General features: G+C 42.9%; 1 protein-coding gene across 1 annotated transcript in view; it reads right to left on the reverse strand.

Annotated features, from left to right (window-relative positions):
- The window catches only part of EXOC4 (exocyst complex component 4), a gene marked incomplete at its 5' end in the record, with an annotated part of 481,981 nt that overhangs the window by 225,500 nt on the left and 231,287 nt on the right, over positions 1–25,194 (reverse strand). Inside the window, one exon of the mRNA XM_084273112.1 lies at positions 24,168–24,264. Coding sequence (XP_084129238.1) covers positions 24,168–24,264 — 97 coding nt within the window. The remainder of the gene's footprint in view (positions 1–24,167; positions 24,265–25,194) is intronic.

Raw genomic sequence — 25,194 nt, forward strand, 5'->3', positions numbered from 1 at the left:
TTACTTTGAAACCAAACAGCTTGAGACACAAGTTATGTTAAGAATGTAATCAGCAGATGTCTGAATAAGCAGCAAGGAAAAAAATAAGACAACAAAGGGTGTATTACCAAGTGATGGAATGGAGTGGTTCTATGCATTTATTCCTCAGCCAACACCAACCAAATTGCTATTTGCCCTTCTTTGCATTTACAGAATCACAGAATCACAGAATGTCAGGAGTTGGAAGGGACCTTGAAAGCTCATCGAGTCCAACCCCCCTGCCAGAGCAGGATCACACAGACTAAACCACACAGGAACGTCTCCAGGACCACGGGGTTTGAATGTCTCCAGAGAAGGAGACTCCACAACCTCTCTGGGCAGCCTGGCCCAGGGCTCTGTCACACTTACAGGGAAAAAGTTCCTCCTTATATTCCCATAGAACTTCCTCTGCTCCAGCTTGCACCCCCTGCCCCTTGTCCTACCGCTGCCATCACTGAGAAGAGCCTGGCTCCATCCTCCTGCCCTTTATTCATATGATGTATTTACAGACACCAACAACATCCCCCTATTCAGCCTTAGTCTGGCTTCCTAATTAAATTCAGGAGAGGCTGCAGGTAGTGAAATTTAGAGTCTGCAACTACAGACAAACCTGTACAGAGTGGCCTTATACACTCATAGCATCACAGAATCACAGGATCACCTGAGTTGGAAGGGACCCATAAGGACCACAGAGTCCCACTCCTGGCTCCACACAGCCCCAGCCCAGTCAGAGGTGGCACTGAGGGCATCGGCCAGGCGCTTCTTGCCCTCAGCCCAGCTCGGGGCTGGGACCCCTTCCCTGGGGAGCCTGTGCCAGTGCCCGACCCCCCTCTCAGCACAGAACCTCTTCCTAACAGCCAACCTAACCCTCCCCTGGTACAGCTTCATGCCTTCCCTCAGGTTCTATCCCTGGTCCCCAAAGAGAGGAAATTGGTGCCTGTCCCTTTGCTCCCCCTGAGCAGGAGGTCTCCCCTCAGTCTCCTCTTCTCCAGGCTGAACAAACCCAGGGACTTCATCCTCTCTTTGTAAGGCTTCCCTTCCAGTTGCTCTCATCCTAGTTGCCCTCATCTGGACATCCTCCAAGAGTTTTGCGTCCTTCTTGTACTGTGGCGCCCAAAATTACACATTGCTCGAGGTGAGGAAGAGGATTCTTGTGGAAGAGAACTTCAGCTTAGTGCCAAAATACAGCCAGGATGTTCCTGCAATGCCTTGTCTTGCTCACAGATGGGCAGGATCACCCTCACCCCTCCAAGTGCCTCCATCCGAAGTTGATCAATCCAGGAAAACTCAGGGATTGAAATGATCAAAACTTCTTCCCAAATACACCAAAAATCACCAAATCACAGAACGTGTTTGGTTGGAAGGGATCTCTAATCACCATCTAGTCCAACCCTATGCAGTAAGCAGGGACATCTTCACTAGATCAGGTTGCTAAGAGCTTCATCAAGCACAGTCTAACGATTTGCCTTTTGATTGGTGTTAGGCACACAAAAGAGTAGGTATCATCACAAAAAGCAGTTTATTCAAGCTAATCTGCAAAGACCAGCAAGTAAAGACAAATTAAACTTGAAAGGGTAGATGAGAGGACAGTCAGCTTGGGACCAAACAGGGAGGTGTTTGTAATACGCTGTTCCATAAATGAGTGAAGGAATGCCATTGTAGATGCATTTCTCCTGTCCAACTAGAACAATTTCTTTCAACATGACACAGTAAAATAAAATTTATAAATGTTAATAACTTTTTTTAAAGGTCAGGTCAGTATTTTCTGTAACGTGTGTCGGGCGGAACCGAATAGATCTTGGCATCAGGTCACTGTGGGACAGCAGTGACATTAAAGGGAGGAGGAACCACAACTCTTCAAGAAGTGAATTAGTTAATGAAATATTGTTTGCTTCCTCCTCTCTTTTGCTCTGGTCACTCTGATGTGGCAGCAAATTAATAGAAAGTTTAAAGAAATGAATCCTCAGCGTAACTGTAACACTGATCTTGACTAAAATGGTCAGAAAAATATCAACAGGTCTTGACAAGGCAGCCAAAAGCGTTGTGAAATTGCAGTAATTTATGCATGATGCTCTGAAGAAGGCAGAAGAACAGCAGAAAAGGCAGGGAAGGAAAAAGCTTCTTATTAAAGCATTTTTAAAGACAGGGATCAGACTGCCCTACTCTTTGAAACTCAGCTATAAAAGAAAGGAGAAGTAGCAGGGATTACGAGATTTGTCGCCACGCGCACACATCACAGGCTGAAAGGCTGTGATTGCAACATTCACCCTTCAATGGCTTTGATTCCTCTTCAGCAAGGGAGTTATTTTTGTTGATCACTCAGTGATTGTCACTGGGTGAAGATGACATGTGCTGTCAACGGAGGGTGTCCAATGGGTTAAACTTGAGGATCAGAGTTTGTAAGGCAAAAAAAAAGAAAAAAAGGAAGGATGATGCAGATCTCACTGACACCTCAAAGGCTGGAGACGTTCAAATTCATTAGGGGATGGGGTGAAACAGAGCTGGGGCTGCCATTTTACCCAATTTCAACAATAGGTTCATCTGTTCAAAGCAAATCATAGAATCATAGACGGGTCTGGGTTGGAAGGGACCCCAAGGATCATAGAGTTCCAGCCCCACTGCCAAAGGCAGGGCCACCAACCTCCAGGCCTGGAGCTACACAAGGTTGCCCAGGGCCCCATCCAACCTGGCCTTGAACACCCCCAGGGATGGGCCACCCACCACCTCTTTGGGCAGCCTGTTCCAGCAAATGTCCTGCCATTCTTCAATAGCTATGCACAAATTTGATGTCAAACCTAAAATCCTTTGCCCTCCCCATCTTCTCTTAGATTTCCAGTGGAAGATTCAAACAGAGGAGAAACAGCAATATGAAGAGGCATTTCATCCAGAGCTAGTTTAAGGTAAGAGTTGCCGGTGTCTCAGCCCTACAGGGAAGGACAGAAGACAGCCTTGTTTTAATTAACTGTTGTGAAATACCGCCAAGAGAAATAAAACTTGTCCAGCCTCACTAATATGCAACTTAAAACACACTTACTTAAGCATAAAAATAATGAGAGTAATTTTTCTAAAAAGAAATTGCCCTAACAATTCTAATAATTAGTCACTTAGGATTTTTGGTTACTTTGACTAGACAAGTCTAAAGGATAGTTGTAAACTTAATATGAGCTCTGTGAAGAGAGGCTGAGGGACTTGGGACTTTTTAGGCTGGAGAAAACTGAGGGGGGATCTTATCAGTGCTGATAAATCCTTTAGGGGTGGGGTCAGGAGGATGGGTTAGTCTTTTTTCAGTGGTGCCCAGGGACAGGGCAAGAGGCGATGGGCAAAAACTGGAATAGAGAAAGTTCCACCTAACCAGGAGGAGCAACTTCTTCCCTGGGAGGGTGAGCAAGCCCTGGGCCAGGCTGCCCAGAGAGGTTGGGGAGTCTCTTTCTCTGGAGACATTTATACACAGTGATCCTGGATGCTGTCCCATGCAGCCTGCTGTAGGTGATCCTGCTCTGGGAGAGGGTTGGACTGGATGATCTCCAGAGGTCCCTGCCAATCTTCATCATTCTGTGATTCTGTGATTTACAGTTCTTCTGCCTTCAGAGATAGAAACCTTAATGGAGATTTTTAGCTTTTCCTCTGTGCACTTCTGTCCCCTCTCCTCCACAGACTCACACATTTCAGTATATTTAAATGCCTTATGAAAGAAGTAATTGGCACTGAACAGAAGAGTCTTCAACACAGACTTGAAAGATGACAGTAGGTTCCATTAAAATTACACATACAAAACTACACCATGGCAAAACCAAACAAAACCAAAAACAAGGCTTCTGGTTTTGAGGGTATTGAAAACTCTATGATGTAATAAACCCCACTTCCTCTCACAATGTCTACTATACTATCCCTTCAATGAGCTCATAAACAGCAACTGATATTCCAAGAACACTGTCAGGGGAAGGACCTCTTCTGACTTACTAATCACTCCCTTTCTAATACACCACAGGATGTCATTGGCCTTCTTAGCTACAAGGGCACATTGCTGGTCATGGTCAACCTGCTGTCCCCCAGGACTCTCAGATCCCTCTCCCCTACGCTGCTCTCCAACAGGCCAGTCCCCAACCTATACTGGTACCTGGGGTTGTTCTTCCCTAGATGCAAGACCCTACACTTGCCCTAGTTAAATCTCAGTCCAATAATGTCCAGCCTTTGCAGACTGGCTCATGAAAATGCTTTATTTTTTGCCCTTGAGCTATGAGCATCAACCTGGTGTTGAGGCAACAAAGGAAGCGACAGAATGATAAATGGGATTAAGAAGTTTGAGGTGAAAGCTACATATTTATTAATGTTTCACTTACTACTTTTAACCCTGGGACTGACATATTCTGAGCTTAACAAAGGGTTTTTTTAAAAGTTTATCAATTACAGAATCTTTGATTCTTCACCTAGGAGATATTATTTGCATGTCATCACATAATTATAACACACACACACAATTCATCTCTCTCTTTGGTGAATACAGAAATTATGGAAATTCTAGGATCGATGACAAAAATCAGTGGTTTTAAAAAAACACCCACAAAGCTGAAAGACTTCATGTAGATGGGAAATGGGAAGAAAGATAATTAGGTCATGTCCTTTCTGACATTTATTTTAGTAAACTGAGAATCAGATCGTGCTCTCTCCTTTATATGCTATTCAGAAGTATGTTCATACTGTACTTACCCACGGATGGAATTTAACTGTGGGAATAGATATTCCCACCTATTTGACATGCAAAGAGCCAATTTCTCACCATAGTTATAAATATCTTAAAAGAGAAGGTGCAGATTCCATTATCAGCCCAGCTTTGTCCTTGTGTATTAGATGAGGATGCAACTGTCCAGAAAATGGCCTGAGGATGCCTTGTGAAGGCTCATATGTATACAGACACGTGTGATCCTGACTATTTTTGGTCTACTTCAGATTCTGGATCTTTATGTATGAAATAGGAGGAGAAAGAATGGGGTGAGATGGCAAGTTTGATCAGGAAAAAGTAGTCGGCTAAGAAAACCCCTCCAATCATCTTCCTTAGGGTGAACAAGGCTTGTTTTGTGGCTATTTAAACAGAATATGCCCTTGCACAGAAACTAAACTGAAATTCTGTCCATCATCTTAAGAAACAACACATGCTAATAAGGTTTTTCCTGCTGATGTGACATGGAGTTAGCAAGCAACGCCCTGTGGCACTGAAAATTGATGGGGACTTGGAAACAAAGTCCCAAATCATCAATGATCAGGTCTTAGAGGCTAAAAATAAGAGGAACTTAAGCTGTGTGTCTTACTTTGTAATTTGAAAAACATCATTAATAACTCAAGGGGAACAGAGAGAGAAGAACCAACCCTCAGATCTAACCTTTCCATGCTGCTGTGAAATCAGGCAGATCCAACAGCAGACGTGCTCCAGTGCATCTCTCTGCTATTCACACCTCCAGACCTAAACTTCCTGGTCTTTCTAGTTTTCTGCTACAGTTCTCCAGCAGCAACCAAACAGAGGAGAACCTCAGTGCTCTGCATATTTGGGTGATACTCTCACTGAAACCATCTCTGTCTTCCAATTCTAGTGTTCCTTGAGGACTGACAATGCAGCCAAAAGGACCTTTTGCAATGCGTACATCGTGGTGTTGCTGTTTTGAGGACTACAGGAAAAGGATGGTTTCAATCTCACACTAATAAAGCTCAGCACCTCCTAGTAACCCATCAACATATGTCTTCTTAATTCATCCCGCTCTGGATTTCCTAAAAATAGACCAGACAGACAGTATTGGCACTTAGACACTGCAGTAAGTTTATAATAAAAATAATTTGATAGTTCTTATGTTGTGTTTCAAAGACTTAATAGCATCCTTAGTGCAACCGAGAAATTTTTCCACAGGAATACACAAAAAAAGGGAACAGAAATGTCTGGAAAGATGGGGTACCTTCTCAGCCTGCACGTCACCATATTATTTGTCACAGAGCAAATAGCTAAAAAAAGGGAAAACTTAAAACAAAAATAAGGATGGGAGTTGAGGTACAGTAAATTGTGAAAGGCAGTGATTTTCCAGCTGAGGAACGCTGACCATCTCAGCTGGCACTGCAGGGAAGCGGCGATAATGCAAAGGCCTGAGGACACTGATCTCAACATATCTGTCCCCATGCATGCTGGGTGCACTCCAGCATGAGCCAACCCTCACTCCTGCCCTGGAAGGTTCCCTTGAAGCACGTAGGCTTCATCTATCTCCATAAACCAACATTCCCTATTAAAACCAAAGTGACACTGATGTCATGCACCCCTTCCCAACAATTCAGTACGAGTGCCTTCTGGGCCAACAGTGTTGTTGAGATGTTACACAAGAGAGACAACCCTTGAGCTTGAAACTTCACTTCTTGCTATAGCCCTTGGCCACCTCTATACACCTCCTAGATAAGTATCGATAGAGTAACAGAGGAAAAAGCCACATTAGGCTTTGCAGTGATGAACATTAATGCCCTGTGACACAACTGGTCTCTCTGGGGTGGTTTGTCATACAAGGTGGGAATTTTTCCTTCAACTTTGTAATGACACGGCTATCAAAACTGTCAAAAGATTTACTGTAAAAAGCCCCTCCAGGCCAAGTTTAAGGTGATTTTCATGTTCTTGTTTTGCCTTTTTTTCACCCCTCAATATATTTTGCCTCTAAAGGGGGATGCTACCCACACAATTAAAAACCAAAGCTGGAAGGAAAGGGTTCTTACATGCCCCAAACCACTCCATCGCTCACAAAACCAGCTGGTTCCTTGTTCTCATCCCATCTGCAGCTGCACCACGGTTCTCTAATTCTTTTTTTCCTGAGGGTATACCCACTGGTTCTATATCTTTCAAAAAAATGAGACTGGATTTCTTATTGTGCAATTATTTTGCAAAAGTTACATACCAGTTCTAAAAAAGAGCAACAAAATGACAAGACACAGGAGATGGGAGAGCTCAAACATATGCTTTAAATGTCACAAACAGCAAAGATCGGCACAGTAAAAGCCATCAGAAACAGGCAAAAACTGTAGAAGTGTTAAATATAATTAGGTATTTAATTAGGGCACCAAAGCATTAGTAATATATCCTTTAAAATTTGGGAATTCAAAACATAGAAACTAAATCAAAACCTTTCTATTTCTGTATGACTATGTGCAAAAAAAATCATCTACAGAAATAACTCCCTGTGAACCACAGTTTCAACACCCTTGGGTAGTGGCACCACTTTGTGTCTGAGAATCTGGGAAGAGGCATCTAAATAAGGCTCCCAAAATCCACCTCTTGTAGAGAAAGAAAACAGATAAATAATATATTTTTAAAATCCCAGACTTCTGTTATTACGCTGGAGCAGCAACCAACCTGGAGGAGATGGAATTAGAGTGCGACTGCAGCGTAGCTTCAACACGAACCCTGAGCAGAAGAAACCAGGATGAGGGTTTTGAAGCTATTTTGCTAGAATAGCTAAAATGGAGGGGTGAGGTAAATGCATGTGTTGACAGAGCTGTGCAGAAGACGCCTTTAAGGCAAGATCAAATTCTCGTGCTCTAGGAGATGAATGATGAAGGATTCCTACCTGGATGGCGCTGGTTGAAAAGCCTCAGGACAAACCCTATACAAGACATTAGCTTATTTACCTCCTCCTTAATCAGCCTCCTCTTTCTTTGTCAAACTGCCCCAATTAACAATCAAGAAGTTCCTAATTAGAAGCCAAGGAATAAATCAGTGGAAAGGGCGCTCATTTATAAACAGACGTAAATAGCATCATTTAGTGCTGACTTGTTTTGTTTTACAAAGAACAGTGGAAGGAGGGCAACTCTAGTCCTGTCTTAGGCAATTCCTTTCAAATCCTCTTTCACTGTTGAAGTGTTGAAGGCTACCTGAAAAAACACCCCAACCAAAACCCAACCAAAACCCAGAAGTGAAGCAATGCACAAATGCAATGAATTCAATGATCTGATGTACTGAAGTTGGAATGTCCTAACTCATAAAATTTCAGCAAAGCTTATCTACCCATATCTCAAAGGGCTGCTATCTCTGGTGAAATCAAGCTTCAAAATGTATCCTTGGAGATTTGGGTATACAAAGACCTGCTAGAAATAGCAAAGGCTCTGGCAGAACATGGAACCCAACCTCAAACTTCTAAATTCAACATTTCATTGCAGCCATAGCCAAAAAGCTATGAATGGGTTAAAATCCAGCAGTTCTGTGCAACATCTGAATGTCCTACTTACTTGAAGAGGAAAAAAAAATTCATTCCACTGAAATTCCAAAGGGGTAGTCCAGTTTGAAGGTCTATGAAGTGACAACCACTAATGACTTCTGACAATTTGACTTCTTTCTGTGTTGAGCTGCTGGGACTTGCCACCAAACACAGGGAAGTCTTAGACAATGCCCGTTAGCGACACTGACATCATCTTCTCCCCGAGCCCAGCTCTTCATGCCTGATGCCAATTCCATCCAGAAAGAGATTTACGCCTATTAAGTTCTGCAAAAATCTACTGTCAACCTTGGTTATCCCAGTTTGATTTTATATGAAAAGGAGAGGAAAAAAAACATATTTTAAATTGCCTTTAAAATTCAGCAAGCCACCTGAACACAAGACATGTTTCAGACAAGATCTACCTGAGTTTCAGGAATTTGAAAGAATTCTAAGAAAGGTTTTATACAATCTTCTTTTTGGAAGAAGAAAAACATAACTACTGTCACACTATTGGTCTTTTCATCTTCTTTTTTGGCAACATATGTTAAATTAGAGGAACAATCATGTCTTAAATGCTATGGGGTAATGGAAATTCTGGTTCATGACTGTAGAGGCTTTGCATTCATATGAGTCCCTGCATGAGATTATATATGTACATGAGACTCCCTGCAGAAAAAAACCCACAACAAAACATTCAATTTTAACCTCTTAATCAAAGATCTAGGCTAAAAATACAGAACATATACCTGCTGTTTTAATTCCTGATTCATTTGATGCTTTGTTACCCAAATGCATTTCACAGAATCACAGAATCATATAATGCTTTGGATTGGAAGCGACCTCAAAGAAAATCCAGTACCAACACCCCTGCCATGGACAGGGACAACCTCACTAGATCAGGGTGCCCAAAGCCCCATCCAACCTGGCCTTCAACCCTGACAGGGATCTAGGGGCTTCCACACCCTCTCTGGGCACCCTGTGCCAGGGTCTCCCCACCCTCAGAGTAAAGAATTTCTTCCTAACATCCAACCTAACCCTGCCCTCTTTCAGCTTAAAGCCATTTGCCCTTGTCCTATCACTACACTCCCTGGTGACAAGACCCTCTCTCACTGTCCTGCAGGACACCTTTAAGTGCTGGTAAGCCGCAAGTAGGTCTCCCTGGAGCCTTCTCTTCTCAGGGCTGAACAAGCACAACTCTCTCAACCTGTCTTCATAGGAGAGGTCCAGCCCCTTGATCATATTTGTGGCCTCCTCTGGACTCATTCCAACAGCTCCATTTCACATGTGAATGGCTGTGGAGTTTATCAATGTGGGATACTCCCATCTTACAACAGGCTTTGCAACACGGAGGATGGAACGAATATGAAAAGGTGACAGTTCACTAGTGTAGGTCCTTACAAATCAAGAATATTGCTATGAATTACAATCAATTTCTGCAGCAGTGATGGGACTGGGGCACGTGATTTCATCAAAATTCAGCTTTGCTGATTAAACATCTTCAAGACTTTGTGTGTTTTACACCAAGATTATAACAGTAAGTAAAGGTCATTGAGAGCCACACTTCTATTTGTCAGACTTAAGATTTTTTTTCTCTCTCCCTCCCCTTTCTTTGCCAGCCCAGGCATGGGACCGAAGCAACTAAGCATACAAATTTGGTAGCTCAACCTCCCCTACTTCATTTGCATCCGTTGATTCATTTGCACGTGTGGATAAGGTCAATGCAAATTGAAACCTCTGCCTTTCAAAAAACATTTTGCCCCATCTACCATCTAGCACAATCATTTTTCAGGCAGAATAAGGGGCAACGCTACCTCCAAGAGTTTTTTTCTCTCCTCCTGTAGCAAAGCCAAAGCGAATAGACATATAAAATATAAGTATCTTAAGTATGGGATACAGGGGGAAATGGCCAGCCCCTTTTCAGTGGTCTGTGGGGACAGGACAAGGGGCAATTGCTGCAAGTTGGAGTATAGGAAGTTCTGCACCAACATGCAGAAGAACTTTTTCCCAGTGAGGGTGAGGGAGCCCTGGGACAGGCTGCCCAGGGGGGTGTGGAGTCTCCTTCTCTGGAGAGATTCCAGCCCCATCTGGACACCGACCTGTGTGACCTGTCCTAGGGACCCTGCTTTGGCAGGGGGGTTGGACCTGATGATCTCTGGAGGTCCCTTCCAACCCCTATGATTCTGTGATCCCTTTGGGTTTGAACACAAAGAAGCTCTTTGGGTAGCGCTTCATGTAAGACTCACAATCCTTTTCAAAGTGGGCGTTTGCACAGGGAACTCTGAAACAGCTTTTATTTATCAGCCCTCCAGGCATGTTGTTTATTCTGCCAAGCTTTGGGGAAGGTTTAAGGGCACAGGAAGAATTTGTGTGAAAAAAACCCCCACCCCAAACCCCACCACCTTCATTTTGTTTATCTAACCGACTTGATTGACATTTAAAAATGATATTGTGCTCTCAATAGCTATTGCCTTCCATTCAAAGAACCTAGCTGCCTTACTTCAAAGATCATATTTTTAACATTGTAAAACGCTTGATGGTAGGTAATTACAACACATTATCAGAATAACTCTAATACTGCATATACTACATTACAAATGACAACCAGCAATTAAATCCATTACTGCCTTTCATCAAACTAACCAGAAAAAAACACTTTAACTATTGGCCTGGGCGTATCTAAAACTGATAATAAGTACCCATTCTGCTTACTGGAACAATAGTTCTTCGTCCTTGACAACTTCTATTTGTTTTTTTAATAGGGAAGAGGTGCCAAACATTTTCTCGAGGAGGCTCATGAGGGATGCACATGGCAGATCTCCTCCCATCAGAGTGGAAAAAAACATGCATTTCACATGGCTGGGGTGGATGTACCTCTTGAGACCAGAGACATGCCAGTGGTGGGGACTTTGGGGAAAAATTCAGATGAGAAGAGCTTGGATTAATGGTGTCATCAGATGATCATATAGTGACATGTTTGGCACCTCATATGGACAAAAGGCTCATTTAGATAAATAGTCCCTCTCCCACTTTCCTGTAGGACCCCTTTAAAATATTGGTAGGGCACAAGTAGGTTCATCCTGGAGCCTTCTCTTCTCCAGGCTGAACCAGCCCAACTCTCACAGCCTGTCTTCACAGGAGAGGTGCTCGATATTCCCGTATTCAAAGCCAGCAGAAGAACCTGACTTCAAGGAATGCAATGATGAGAAGAAAGCTGCTTGAAGTTTGCAAAGAGCTTCCATACCACCTTGAGCTTGGTGTAGTCCTGAGTTGACTAAGTAACCCAAGTAAAAGTTGACTGAAGTACCCGAGTATGAGGAGGCAGCATTGCTATTGGGCTAGACAAGGACTCTCAGAGCTAAACTCAGCTGTCACAGACATGTTGCACCCCCCCAGAGCAAATCCATTTGTAAAAATACAACCTGGTGAGCCAAATTTACAGTGAAACAGAAAATCTGGACCTAGATTAATAACAGTGGGGATTTATGACTTTAAGTATGTTCTGCCTATTTCAAATCCGCACGAAATTTATGACCATTCAACTTACCACTTCATCCCCAACAGCTTCATCCCTGGCAGTCACATAACTAGGATTTCCAGAGCAATTTCATACTGATGTGTTAATTAATTGAAGCCTTTGAAAAGCTTGGAAGTTATCAGACAAAAGAGGCTATAGAAGTGCTTGGCAGTGGTACTACACAAAATGCAATTACTGCTCATCCATCCTATGTTCAAGATCACAGAATCACAGAGCTGTAGGGGTTGAAAGGGACCTCCAGAGATCATCCAGTCCAACCCCCCTGCCAAAGCAGGGTCCCTAGGACAGGTCACACAGGTCGGCATCCACACAGGTCTGGAATATCTCCAGAGGAGACTCCACACCCTTCTGGGCACCCTGTCCCAGGGCTCCCTCACCCTCACTGGGAAACAGTTCTTCCTCAAATTGGTGCAGAACTTTCTGTACTCCAACTTGAGCCCCTCGCCCCTTGTCCTGTCCCCACAGACACTGAGAAGAGACTGGCCATTTCCCTCTGTGTCCCATACTTAAGATATTTACAAACATTAATAAACAAGATGCCTAGGACCCAAAATAAAAGTCAAATTCTTTTCTGCTGTTCTGAAGAACCCTAAAAATTTACAAAATTAAAAATTAAACTCCTCGGGCCTATTTCACCAAAACCCAACTCTGTGTAGGACTTAAGTGCCTGAGGGCATCTACTATGGTGCCAACAGGACTTGCCTTTCACCATGTGCCTTTGGGGCAGCTTGAAAACCTTGTGAGTGGTAATGCAGCCTGATGATGTAATCACTTGAAAGACCCTCGTCTATAAACTAGGAATAAATACAGGTCCTGCACGGGAATATCCATAACAGAATTTAACAGTGTGGAAAAATGCAGCTTACTGGTGAAGTAAGTTTCAAACCATTATTTGCATGCTGGTCAGGAAACTGAAAAGAGAGGTAATAGTTGTTGAAATAAGCATTTTTGGATTCACTCTTTGACATCATAAGTGAAAATGAAATAGTTTGAAAATATCTTTTTTTTTTTTTTTCCTTTTTCCTTCTTCTTTTCAATCTGTGGAGATTGAAATTCCCCTCCATGCTCAGACTGAGCTAACAGCTATCGCTTCCACAAATTACAAAATTTCAAATTGTACATCAGGTTTTAAACAGCTTTGCAAAACCCCAGCAAGAATAATCTCCCTAAAACACAGAGTGGAGAGCTTCGATGTGTGTCATTCATCACTAAGGTATCTCCAGTTCACTATCAAATGAATACACCCAGAATATCCTTTATGAGAAGACGTTTAGAAAAAATAATAATGACAATAATAATATAAAATGCTTGTCCTTTCAGATGGGGAAATGGAGTCCAAAAAGCAGTGTTATTCTGGGATTTATATCTTTGCTTTTAAAAACAAATACAAAATACAGTAATCACCTTTTTTGTTCTCATCAAACACCTCTCCTGTATTTCAATCAAAGATTCATTAATACTTTAACAGTGCAACCACATGCACCCCCCAAATTCTTTAGGGCTATCACAGAGAATCACAGAATTGTAGTGGTTGGAAGGGACCTCCAGAGCTCATTGAGTCCAACCCCCCTGCCAAAGCAGGGTCCCTAGGACAGGTCACACAGGTTGGCGTCCAGATGGGGCTGGAATATCTCCAAAGGAGACTCCACACCCCCTGGGCAGCCTGTCCCAGGGCTCCCTCACCCTCACTGGGAAAAATTTCTTCCACATATTCGTATGGAACTTCCTGTGCTCCAACTTGAGCCCATTGCCCCTTGTCCTGTCCCCACAGACACTGAGCAGAGGCTGCCCATGTCCCCCTGTGTCCCACCCTTCAGCTCTTGAGAACCAGTGATCAGATCCCCTCTCAGGCTTCTTCTCTCCAGGCTGAACAGCCCCAGCTCACTCAGCCTTTCCTCACAGGGGAGATGCTCCAGGCCTTAATCAATTTTTGTCGCCCTAGATGACCTTGTGGTAAGAAAGGAAGGTTACTCACCACCTCTAATCAACTTCTTGCACCTACCCTACTAAGGAGGTGCCATCAGGAGATGATAATTTACAGCCAGTTCGAGTTCACACAAGATTCAAGTATCTTTCAAAAGCAAGCTAGGCATTTTACAAGCCCTGTCTCACCTTGCCAGCCCCTGCTACAATAACCAGAGTCAATTCATCTGTTTGTCTGGGCAAAGCATGGGCAGCAGACTGCAGGTCTGTGTTGGAAAAGTGGGGGTTTTTGGGAAAAAAATCCTCTTTTTAATTGAGATTTTTTTTTAATTCCACCAAACAAATCCACAGCTCTCATGTCTGTGCTTCCAGGAGATAATTTAGCTGAGCACCCTGTTGTAAAATTGGAATTTAGTTAGATGTAAGCTAACACACATGCTTTTATATGGAAACAGAGCTCAAAGAAAACAAAAAAATTGCAGGTATATTAGATTCTCCTACAGAAAATATGTATTTAAATAGGAAAAAGGTGTTTAAGCCTGGAAAACATGTAAGTGGATTTGACTTTCAGGCTGGTTGATGGGAAAGGAAACACTCTAATGTAAAATTATTTCATCCAGTGATGTGATATGAGAAATGTAAGAGGAATTCCCCAGACTATTTGCCATACCATCAGAGAAGAGTCACTAAGTGAATTTAATCAAATTTCTCCTCTTCCTTCTTAGCTCCCCAAAGATCTGCTGGCATCTTTAAGACCCTGGGAAGACCAGAGTAGCTTCTTGTGGTGGACTGACCTTGATCAACTGTCAGACTCCCACCCAGCTTCTCTCTCACTTCCTTTCTTCAACAGGAAAGGGGGGAGAATAGGAGATGGAAATGCTTGAGGGTTGAGAAAAAGACACAGATTGCTTCCAAATTACCAACATGGGCTGAATAGACTCAACTATTTTAATTTTTAATTAAAGTATTAGACAGAATGAATAATTTGATAACCTGGTCTTTAAATCAAGATTTTTATAACACTTATTGATTTAACCATACATCTACTACTACTAATTGTTCCATATTGATTGGACTAGTAAAACATCAGTTAGAATAACAATAAATTCACAGGTCCATACACAAGACTTGCTGGCATTTGGCCATATTAAGACATTAACACTATAGCAAAGTCAAAAATCACCCTCTTCCAGTCCACCATCAGATACTGTAATGGCAGGAAAAGCCATGATTCTTCTTTCCACAATATGAAACCACCACTTTTTGCCAACTTCTTAACCCACATCCACCAGCCATGCATGCCATCTCATCCAAAAGAACTGGATGAGAACATCTACAGGAGATTTGCTGGTGTATCTCAAGACTTATTGTCATTCCTGCTATACTTAGAATTTAGTGTGCTTCACCCTGAGTAGTGTTTGCAGTTCTGGGCCACACATTTAAGAAGGATGGGAAGGTCCCTGAATGCATCCAGAGGATGGAAGCAAAGCTGGCTGAGGGGCTGGAAGGAATATCCTGTGAGGAGTGGCTAAGGATCTTGGCTTGTCTACTGTGGAGAAAAGGATGCTGGGGGCTATCTCATCACTTCATCATCATCACCTCAGCAGCTTCCCAAGAAGGGAAAGTGGAGAGGGAGGTGCTGAGCTCTTCTCCCTGGGATCCGGTGATAGAACATGTGGGAACAGCTCAGAGCTGCACCAGGGGAGGGTTAGACTGGGCATGAGGAAGGTTTTCTTACCAAAAGGTTGTTCAAACTCTGGAACAGGCTTCCTCAAGAGGTTATCCATGTCCCAAGCCTGTCAGTGCTCAAGAGGTATTTAACACTGCCCTTAATAACATGCTTTAATTTTTGGGCAGCCCTGAAGCGGTCAGGCAGTGGGACCAGATGATCACTGTAGGTCCCTTCCAAGTGAACTATTCAGGTCTTGTGATGCAAAAGGAGTAAGTAAAGCACTGAAAACTCATATGACATCATAAATACTCTTACAAAAACCACAGTGCTCAGCAACGTGGGGAATTTTAATCATTCTCCATAGGAACATGAGTTAAATACTAGCACTGAACTGAAGCAGTGCTGCCATTAATGAGGTAAAACTACTTTGTTGGCTTGATGAACACAGGAAGGGTTAGAAATAATTCACTATCATGGAATTGAATTAACACTGTTTGCAGCTATTCAGCCTAAGCTCTTGCAAATGTCAAAATTTCTATGTTCCTTCAGGTTGTATTTCATCTGAAGGAAAAGGAGGAGCTGGAGACATGTGAAATTTCTGACAGGCTGTTGATTTCCCGTATGGACGGAGCATGTTTGAAAACTCAAAACTAGACTGATCTGCTGAAGCACATTCTCTGACAGACAATATAAAATCAATGCATCACATATTAAGAGTTTTTTTGGTGTGTAAGAGTTTTTGTTTGTGTGGGAGGTGGTGGAGGGGGGGTGTGGGGGATTGCTTTATTTTCTGTCATCGAAAATGAACAGCCTTACCTTAAGGTTTTTATAAACTGTCATCTTTAATCAGACACACTCAGTAAGACTGTCAGTTCTCATAAAGCACTGGGGGAAAAGAAAAAAAAATAGAAGAAAGAAAACAAAAAAAAAAAAGAGGCACAAAACATGAAGCTGTTCCCCATCCCTCTCCCAAGCCTGTGTCCCACTTCTGCGATGGCCTCAGTCAGAGCTGAACCTTTTTCTTAGCGGTGTCACAACAAGGAGCTTTTCTGAAATGTGTCTTTATAATTCAGCGACGCTGGCTTTATGAGAGCTTGTCAAAGAGAAAAGAGGTAGGATTCGCCTGGAAGAAACATTCATTCCCACTGTTGACAGATATAAAGTACTAAATGTCAACAGCAAGGGACTCGTCAAGTAAATGTCTTCTAAACACTCATTAAACCAGGGGGAGGAAAAAGAATTCCGTAGGTGGGTGTCAAATTGCTCCCTTAAGATTTTGATTCAGGTCAATTGAAGTAAACAGGGAGTGGATGGAAAGTTGCATCAAGAAGCTGTCACGCTCCAGGATGAGTATTAACGATTCCAAAATAAAGATGGGAATATTAAGCGCTGAGGTGACTATTGGTACCGTAACGAGAAGCAGGAGTTGAGATCTCCTGATTTGAGTCCCACTTGTCTCCTCACAGCGCTGAGCCTGCAGAGAGGCACCATCTCCCTGGCTGTGCAGCCTCCCTCTCTAAAAGAGAAGATACCACCCACCTTCCAGAGTGAGATTTTGATTTACTAAGTGATATTTTGCCCCCACTCTCTTTGAAGATAATGTGTCTGGATGTAAGAATTAAAAACCAGAATGAATGAAAATTGGATGGTTAAATTTTTGAGGGGGTCACTGACTTTAAAAGTTTGCAAACAATGCTTTCCAGCACATACAGTGGCATCTCAGACCTTTTCTTTCCTTAACCCCTTATCTTCCGAGTATTATTCAATCTGAAATACCAACTTCAAGCAGTCAATATTCCAAGTTTCCTCGTCGAGCTTGAGTTGGTTTTATTGATTTCTTGAAAATCAAGTATTTGAGGTCTGATTTCAAAAAGCTAAAGGCATCACCTTTCCTTACCTGCACTATCTGTGCCCTAAGAGGACATTTTCCATCTACTTTAATAATAATACATACCCCTTAGGCTCATAAAATACCAGATATTTTTCTTAAACTGCTTTACATATTCTAAACATACCAAATGTAACTAACAAACTAGTCTAGTTTTCACATTCCTTTTGCTTCCCAAAAACCACAATCCACATAGTATCAAATACTAATTTTATAATACACAGCTACAAGATATTACAGCATCTTTAAAAATCAACTTAGCTGTTTATTATTAGAGCTGTACAACTATACCAATAAAAGGGATTACAGGCGAGGTGCACACAGGTTCTTAGTTATATACAAAGTTTTGTATCAATTATAGTTTTGTTGTTATGAACATTGCTCAGCTCCAGTTGATGCTCATAAAGACCAAAGGACTTATATGCCCCTTAGGAACCGATGAGAACTTTGCCATCCCCTCCCAAAACATTAAAGATAAACAAGAGGATTTAAATTCCACATACAGTACCTTTTTTATCTTGACATATCCTGAATTAATAGAAGCTCGATGTGATTATTCCCCAAGCATGGAAAGCTAAAACATCCCTGCTAATACATATGTACCTGCCTGTATGTACATATTCTGTATGTTGAGCACCTCCCTTCCAAGGGCAGGTTACGAGCAGAGCCTGAAATTTGATTTTCAGCAGTTCAGAGCTGCTTGCCACCCGTTGGTGAGGAACACAGGCAGCAAAAGGAAATTAGTATCCTCCTTGATTATTCCCTAAAGCATCTGGTTTATTTATTAAAAGTGCAATCACTCTTTTATTAGCGTTAACGGAACTGGGAGAAACAGGAAATCTCAAAAAAATGCCATCAAGTAAAAAGCTACTGCTTTAAATGATGGAGACCAGTAAAAATTAACATAACCATTTAATTGTTAAATTAAAATGTCAAATTATTACCTGATCTTACACACACACACACTGATCAATCCAGAACACCACGAACTAGCAATCTTTGCAGTGCCTCAGACCACACACACACTGGACTGTTAAAACTTTAATCTCTGCATCCCAAACACCACCAGAAATAGAATCAGGAATTTTGCCTTTCTTCCTTCTTCTATTTCTTTTCTTTTTTTTCTTTTCTTTTTGGTACTGTGATACACCAACACTTCCCCACTCTCTCACTTGGAAGTGAGAGGCAGTGATTAGAACAGCGCTGCCGCGCTGCGGTCCTTCCCATCTGGCAAAGGGGAGATCCCCCAAGACAGACACTGCCCGTTCCAAGGGAAAGGCTGCCAAGTCAATTCAGCCTCTCTAGTCCACTTCTTTGTGAGGACACGGTCTTGCTTTGAAGCGCCTGCTCCTTCCGAATCAATGAACGCTTTGCTTTCTCTTCCATCCCACAACCCCTTTAATTGCTGCTTGATCTTAATGAAGTGTGGCTGATATTAATAAATGGATACCCTTGCGGGCCTTACTACCCAATCTCCAAACAACGTTCAACTGAGTTAGCATCAGCAGTGCTTCCACAATTCCAAACGCCATCATCCCCTCCGTCTCCGGTCCCTCCTGTCCCTCCCCATTACGCCTCAAGACTGCAGACATCTGTTCTTCAATTGTCTGGTAATAAACATACTCTATGAAGCATATGTAAAGTGATTATTACCCTGAAGAGCCAAGTGCCTTTCAAACGCCAGCTGAAACAAATAAACAACAACAACCACAACAAAAATCCCCACCAAACAAATGTTACAACAGACATCACTCAGGCTGTTCAATATTCCACCACGTAAAGGCTTCAGAATTGGTCCTGCACGTCCCCTTCTTCCAATGTGAGGCATCAGTCCACAGACCAGTAACACCAGTGCTTTCACAATCCAAGCAGATGCTGGTTAACAGTGGAGGATGAAGAAAGCAACTGGACTCTTGGTAACTTTTATACTTTGACACCTCCCGCAATATGTAATTAAGGAAAATCAGATGTGTATTCCTCTTCAATTTGTAAGTGCAATTAGTTTTCATATGTAGTTAGTAAAATCTACTCCCAGGAATCATCTCTGCTTGAATACCCACTTGTCTTCCAAAAATTCACTATTCATTTATTACGTGTGCGGTGGTGTCATTAAATCCTGGTAATTAATCTGGGGCTTGGAGTGTCTCAATTGTCCTAGTGGAAATTAGGGACCTGCATCCCAAATGATGCAAAATCTCACTTCCCAACTCTGGCTCGGCGCTCTAATGAATTCAAGGGAGGAAAGACTTTGAAAACCTCTCATGTGTATTTTGCCCTGGTTGTAAGTTAAAGAGTTTCTCTGAACAAACTTCCATCACTGGAGAGACAAGAGTTAATTCAGAGCTCCCTGAAAGCCTGCTGACTCCACATTCTTCAAAAAGATCTGGATCCAAGCTTAAGACTCAATTTATAAATTAAAAAAGGCCAAAACAAAAAGGCTATTATAACCAGCAAGCCTAACGCTGCGTTTGTAAACTCTCTGATGTGACAGACAGTGACACTTTTCATATCAGAAGTACAAAAGAGAGAAGTTCAGGCTGATGAATATGAATGCTCTGGTTATGACTCTGCACCTAACATCACTGTGCTGTATTACATTTTAAAGCCATCACTTCATGTCATGCTCAGGCTTTAAATCATCATTCCAGCGTCTGGTTGCTCAGTGATCCAGTTAGCTTAATACTTTCAGAAGCACTCAGCTTCCTAATAAAATAAGCTGGCCCATACAGCACTAAAACTTCTCTGTCAACATATTTATGTGAACTTGATAATAATAACAAAAGAAAAACAAACCAAAACAAACCCTTCTAAATAAAATATTGATCGTTTTGATTTCAAAACAAAATGATTTTATGCCTGTACAACCAACACTGATGAAAGGTGATTGAGACAGGCCATAAAGAACCTCAACAACAAATGGAAAATAAAGCAAGTGAAGACTTGGCACTTCAGCAATTCCCTCCTTGAGAACTTGACACTTAATACAATAATGTCTAGTAAAGGGTGACGCAGATCCAACCAACAAGCAATGCACATGTGAGATAAAGTGCTAGAAATTATTGCAAAGGTCAGCATTCTAGCAAATCTACCATATTCAGCGCTTTACAGCCCCAGCCAGCATGGTGCAGAAGTCACTGGGTAAGCCAATTTGCTGCTGGGATAGGTTATTGCTACCAGCTCCCATCAGGAACAGAATTCCCTGGAGGGAATTATTATCATCAAAAGAAATCTAGTCCTACACTCATCCCAGGCACACTGCATCCCGCACCTCATGCATGTGCCCCAGTCAAGGATCAGGAGTTAAGTCAGCCAGGCCTCATGTAGTTAATCTGTCAATCATTATCACAGAATCACAGCATCACAAGGTTGGAAAAGACCTTTAAAGATCATCAAATCCAAACATACCTGTCCTATGCTAAACCATATCCATAAGTACCTCATCAACCCACACATCCAGGGAAGGTGATTCAACCACATCCCTGAACAACCTGTTCCAGGCCCTGACAACTTTTTCAGTAAATTTTTTTTTTCTAATATCCAATCTAAACCTGCCCTGGCACAGCTTGAGGCCATTGCCCCTTGTCCCATCTCCTGTCCCCTGGCTGAAGAGACCATCGCCCACCTCTCTACAACTTCCCTTCAGGTAGTTGTAGGTGGGGAGAAGGTCTCCCCTCAGCCTCCTCTTCTCCAAGCTAGACAGCCCCAGCTCCCTCAGCTGCTCCTCAGAGGATTTGCCCTCCAGCCCCTTCCCCAGCCTGATTGCCCTTCTCTGGACACACTCCAAGACCTCAATGTCCTTCTTATGGTGAGGAACCCAGAACTGGACCCAGCACTTGAGGTGCAGCCTCACCAATGCCCCGTACAGGGATGCAACCCCTTCCCCAGGCCACACTATTTTTGATACAAGCCAGGATGCCATTGGCCTTCTTGGCCATCTGGGCACACTGCTGGCTCATATTCAGTCAACAGTCACTCAACACCCCCAGGTCATTCTCTGCCTGACAGCTCTCCAACCAGTCTCCCCCAAGCCTGTATCACTGCACAGGGTTGTTATGTCCCATGTGCAGCACTGCCCTTGGCCTTGTTAAACTTCATCCCATTGGTCTCAGCCCATGGGTCCAGTCTGTTCAGATCCCTCAGGCAGAGGGAGTTTAGTGTCCTCTGCAAACTTACTGAGGGAGAATTCAGTCCGTTCATCAAGGTCACAGATAAAGATGTTGAAGAAAACTGGACCTCAGATAAAACAGATAAAATCATAACCTAAAAGTTCCTGCAGTCTTCACCTACACCCAAACTCATCCCAGTCCACGGTGAGAAAAGGGGAAGTTGGGTCATGGAGTGTTTTCCTTCTCTTCATGCAGGTTATTGATGAACTACTCAATGCAAGGAAGTTAAGATGTTGCAGATGGTTGGGCTGAAAAATATATTGTACTCAGATACCTTAATCTTCATGCAATTATTTTTCATGAAGCAAATTATTTCTCCTGCCTATCTTGCAAGCTGGTAATGAAAAGCCAAGTGTTTGTGAGAAGTGCTACTTAAAGCAGAGCACTCGTGGTTGACTCGGATGGCAAAAAAGGGGGAAAAATTAAACAGGAAGGCAAATAGAAAGAAAGAAGTATTTCCACCAGTTTCTAAATCAATGTGAAGTATCTCATCAATATAAATATGAGCATCACCACCCCGCTCTGTGCTAGAAAGAAGCCTGCAAATTCATTACAGATTATGAGGCAGAGGTCTGTATCAAGATGGTCGTATCTTGAATAGCATATTGCATCTTAAATACCATCCATCTTTTCTCATAACACAGTGACTGAAAACTGTAAGTTATATTCTGGCAAATTTAATTTTTATCGTGTTTCTTTTGTTGAAAAGGGACAGAGCTTGAAATGAAACACACCTACGAAATGATCCCTTTCATAATTGGCATCCAGTAATAAATTAAGAGCAGGCAATGTACACAACCCTTAAAATACACAGCAAATTTTCATATGCCCTTGCAACAGGTGTTGTTCTGAAGATCTTTCCCGTATCTGGTGTCATGATAGCAGAAATTTAAATGTGGGTGAATTAATACTCTTTCCATCTGCACTTTTAAGCCCAGAGAATCACAGAATCACCAGGTTGGAAAACACCTTTAAGATCATCAAGTCCAACCATTCCTGTCCTAAGCTAAACCAGATCCCTGAGTACCTCATCTACCCTTTTTTTAAACACATCCAGAGAAGGAGACTCAACCCCCCCCCTGAGCAGCCTGTTCCACATCCCAACAACGCTTTCAGTAAAAGCCTTTTTTCTAGTATCTAATCTGACCCTGCCCTGGCACAGCTTCTTGCCATTTCCCCTTGTCCTACAACCTGTCACCTGGCTGCAGAGACCATCGCCCACCTCTCTGCACCCTCCTGCCAGGGCAGTGAAGGTGGGGAGAAGGGCTCCCCTCAGCCTCCTCTTCTCCAGGCTCAACACCCCCAGCTCCCTCAGCTGCTTCTCAGAGGATTTGCCCTCCAGCCCCTTCCCCAGCCTGGTTGCCCTTCTCTGCACTCACTCCAGGACCTCCATGTCCTTCTTCTGGTGAAGAGCCCAGAACTGGACCCAGCACTCGAGCTGCAGCCTCACCAGTGCCGAGTACAGGGGCACAATCCCCTCCCCAGACCTACTGGCCACACTATTTTTGATAGAAGCCAGGATGCCATCGGCCTTCCTGGCTGCCTGGGGAAGTCACTGTTGACCACAGTTCTCAGCTACCAAGCTGTCAATCAGGATATTCCTTCCTCTGGGAATAAGATTTAAATTACTTTTTATTACTATTTTGTTAATTGCTTGTTTTTAGCATTGAAGAGACATAGTTTGTTGCCCAAGTGATGTATGAGAGTCAGTACTACAAACAGAGCAAAGGAGGGCAATGCTCTCTAAAGGTGTTAGCCCCAAACACGAAAGGATGTGTCTGATGATACAGGAAAAATATGAGGTGGAAGATTGACATTAACCAAGAGAAACATCATATTATTCAATTACAGCAAAACTAAGGAGATGAACTGTTGGATTGCAAAGTAAAAAGAGTAAAATTAAAGTATCAGAGGTGAGTGACTTGGTGAGAAGAGACTCATTACAGATTTGTTCTGTTTTAAAGTTCCAGCAGTCCTTGATGAGCTGTGAATTTCGAAGATTTGAGTAATTGGCATGGCACTTCAGATCAGGCATTTAATTTGCAGTCCACAGACCATACTGGTTTTATCAAAGACTGAATTTACCTTGTGGTTCGTAAAGTATCCTTCTGACTTTTTAATAAGCATAATGGACAGACAGCGATAAACAATCTGTGGCAGGCTGCAACTAAACTTTTCCTTCCCAGCTTGGGGCACTGAGAAATTATACTGTTCAAAGAAATGGGGTCACCCAGACAAGCCACCCCACTTGGTATGCTGGGGAGTTTTGAAAAAGATTAATAAGCTTCAGTAACAAGCTCAACTAGTGATTACTTTTGATACACGAGTTTACAGAGAGCCCATTGCCATGGGAGAGAAGCACATGGAAGTTGATAGAATCTTCTGAATTGGAAGGGATCCATAAGGACCATTGACTCCCATTCCTGACTCCATGCAGGGCCAGCCAGGTCAGAGCATAGGATTGAGGGCATCGTCCAGACATTTCCTGCCCTCAGCCCAGCTCAGGGCTGTGACCCCTTTCCTGTGGAGCCTGGCCAGTGCCCAACCCCTCCTCTCACTACAGAACCTCTTCCTAACAGCCAACCTGACCCTCCCCTGGTGCAGCTTCACGCCGGCCCCTTGGGTTCCATCCCTGGTCATCAAAGACAGGACATTATCTCAGAAGATGCAATGTGCTCATAAAGAAAGTTAATTTTACTTCCTTTTTTTTTTTTTTGCACCTATGGAAATGTGTAAAAAAAGCCTTACTCACCTGAGGAGGGGATGAAAGATGATAGTAATATTCCTGGCTCCTGGTTTGCAGACAAACTTGGATCCTCCACCTTCAATTAAGTTATCGTCTGGTCCTCCTGGAAAATAACATGAAACAAGTTGTCTAACAGATCTGAACATCCCTTGATTTTTAGATAATAAGTGATAATTAAACATTTAGGTCTGTCTATAAATGCTTCATTCCTGGTGAAAGACAAGTAATTAACATGAAGATCAGCTCTTTCTATCCTTTCTGCTCAGAAAAAGTACTCCTGATGGAACAGGAACAATACAGACAGTATTTATAGATTACTTTAGGCTCCTCTTTCCATAGCTAGGGCCAGTATTGCAGAAAGACTCACAAGTGCAGGTATCTTATGGGACAAGACCCAGTCTCAACTGCAGAAGACATCAGGCAACACTGGCAAATTTATCAGTTTGACTGAAGTCCAACGTACAGGACTGGAGGTGTCAGCATGGTACCTATCACATGGATGACAGGTGCCCATAGAATCACAGACTATTCTAAGGTGTAAGGGACCCACAAGGACCATCGAGTCCCACTCCTGGCTCCACACAGGCCCAGCCAAGTCAGAGCAGGGCACTGAGTGCATCGTGCAGATGCTCCTTGACCTCAGCTCAGGGCTGTGACTCCTTCCCTGTGCCAGCGCCCGACCCACCTCTCAGGACAGCACCTCTTCCCAACATCCAACCTAAATCTCCCCTGTTACAGCCCAGAGGCCATTAGGGGCCTCATGGTTCTTCACTGACAGATGTTTACCTCCAGCCTGAAGTTTCAGTGACTTCAGCAGCTACCTGAACAGCTCAAAATGAAACACACACCATACGAGCACTTACGTCAACCATCCTTTCCCAAAAGCACAAGGACCTTGTGTAATAAACACCCAAAGTCTTCTCTGTGTGGTTAAGACATAGTTTGAAGCACACAACACTCGGGAAGAGTTTTAAGAGCAGCACTTTAACTGCATTTTGTGCCTTCTCTATCACTGAATCATTGAATATTCTAA

The sequence above is a fragment of the Gallinula chloropus genome (assembly GCF_964237585.1).
Source record: "Gallinula chloropus genome assembly, chromosome: 1".
Taxonomy (NCBI): Eukaryota; Metazoa; Chordata; class Aves; order Gruiformes; family Rallidae; genus Gallinula; species Gallinula chloropus.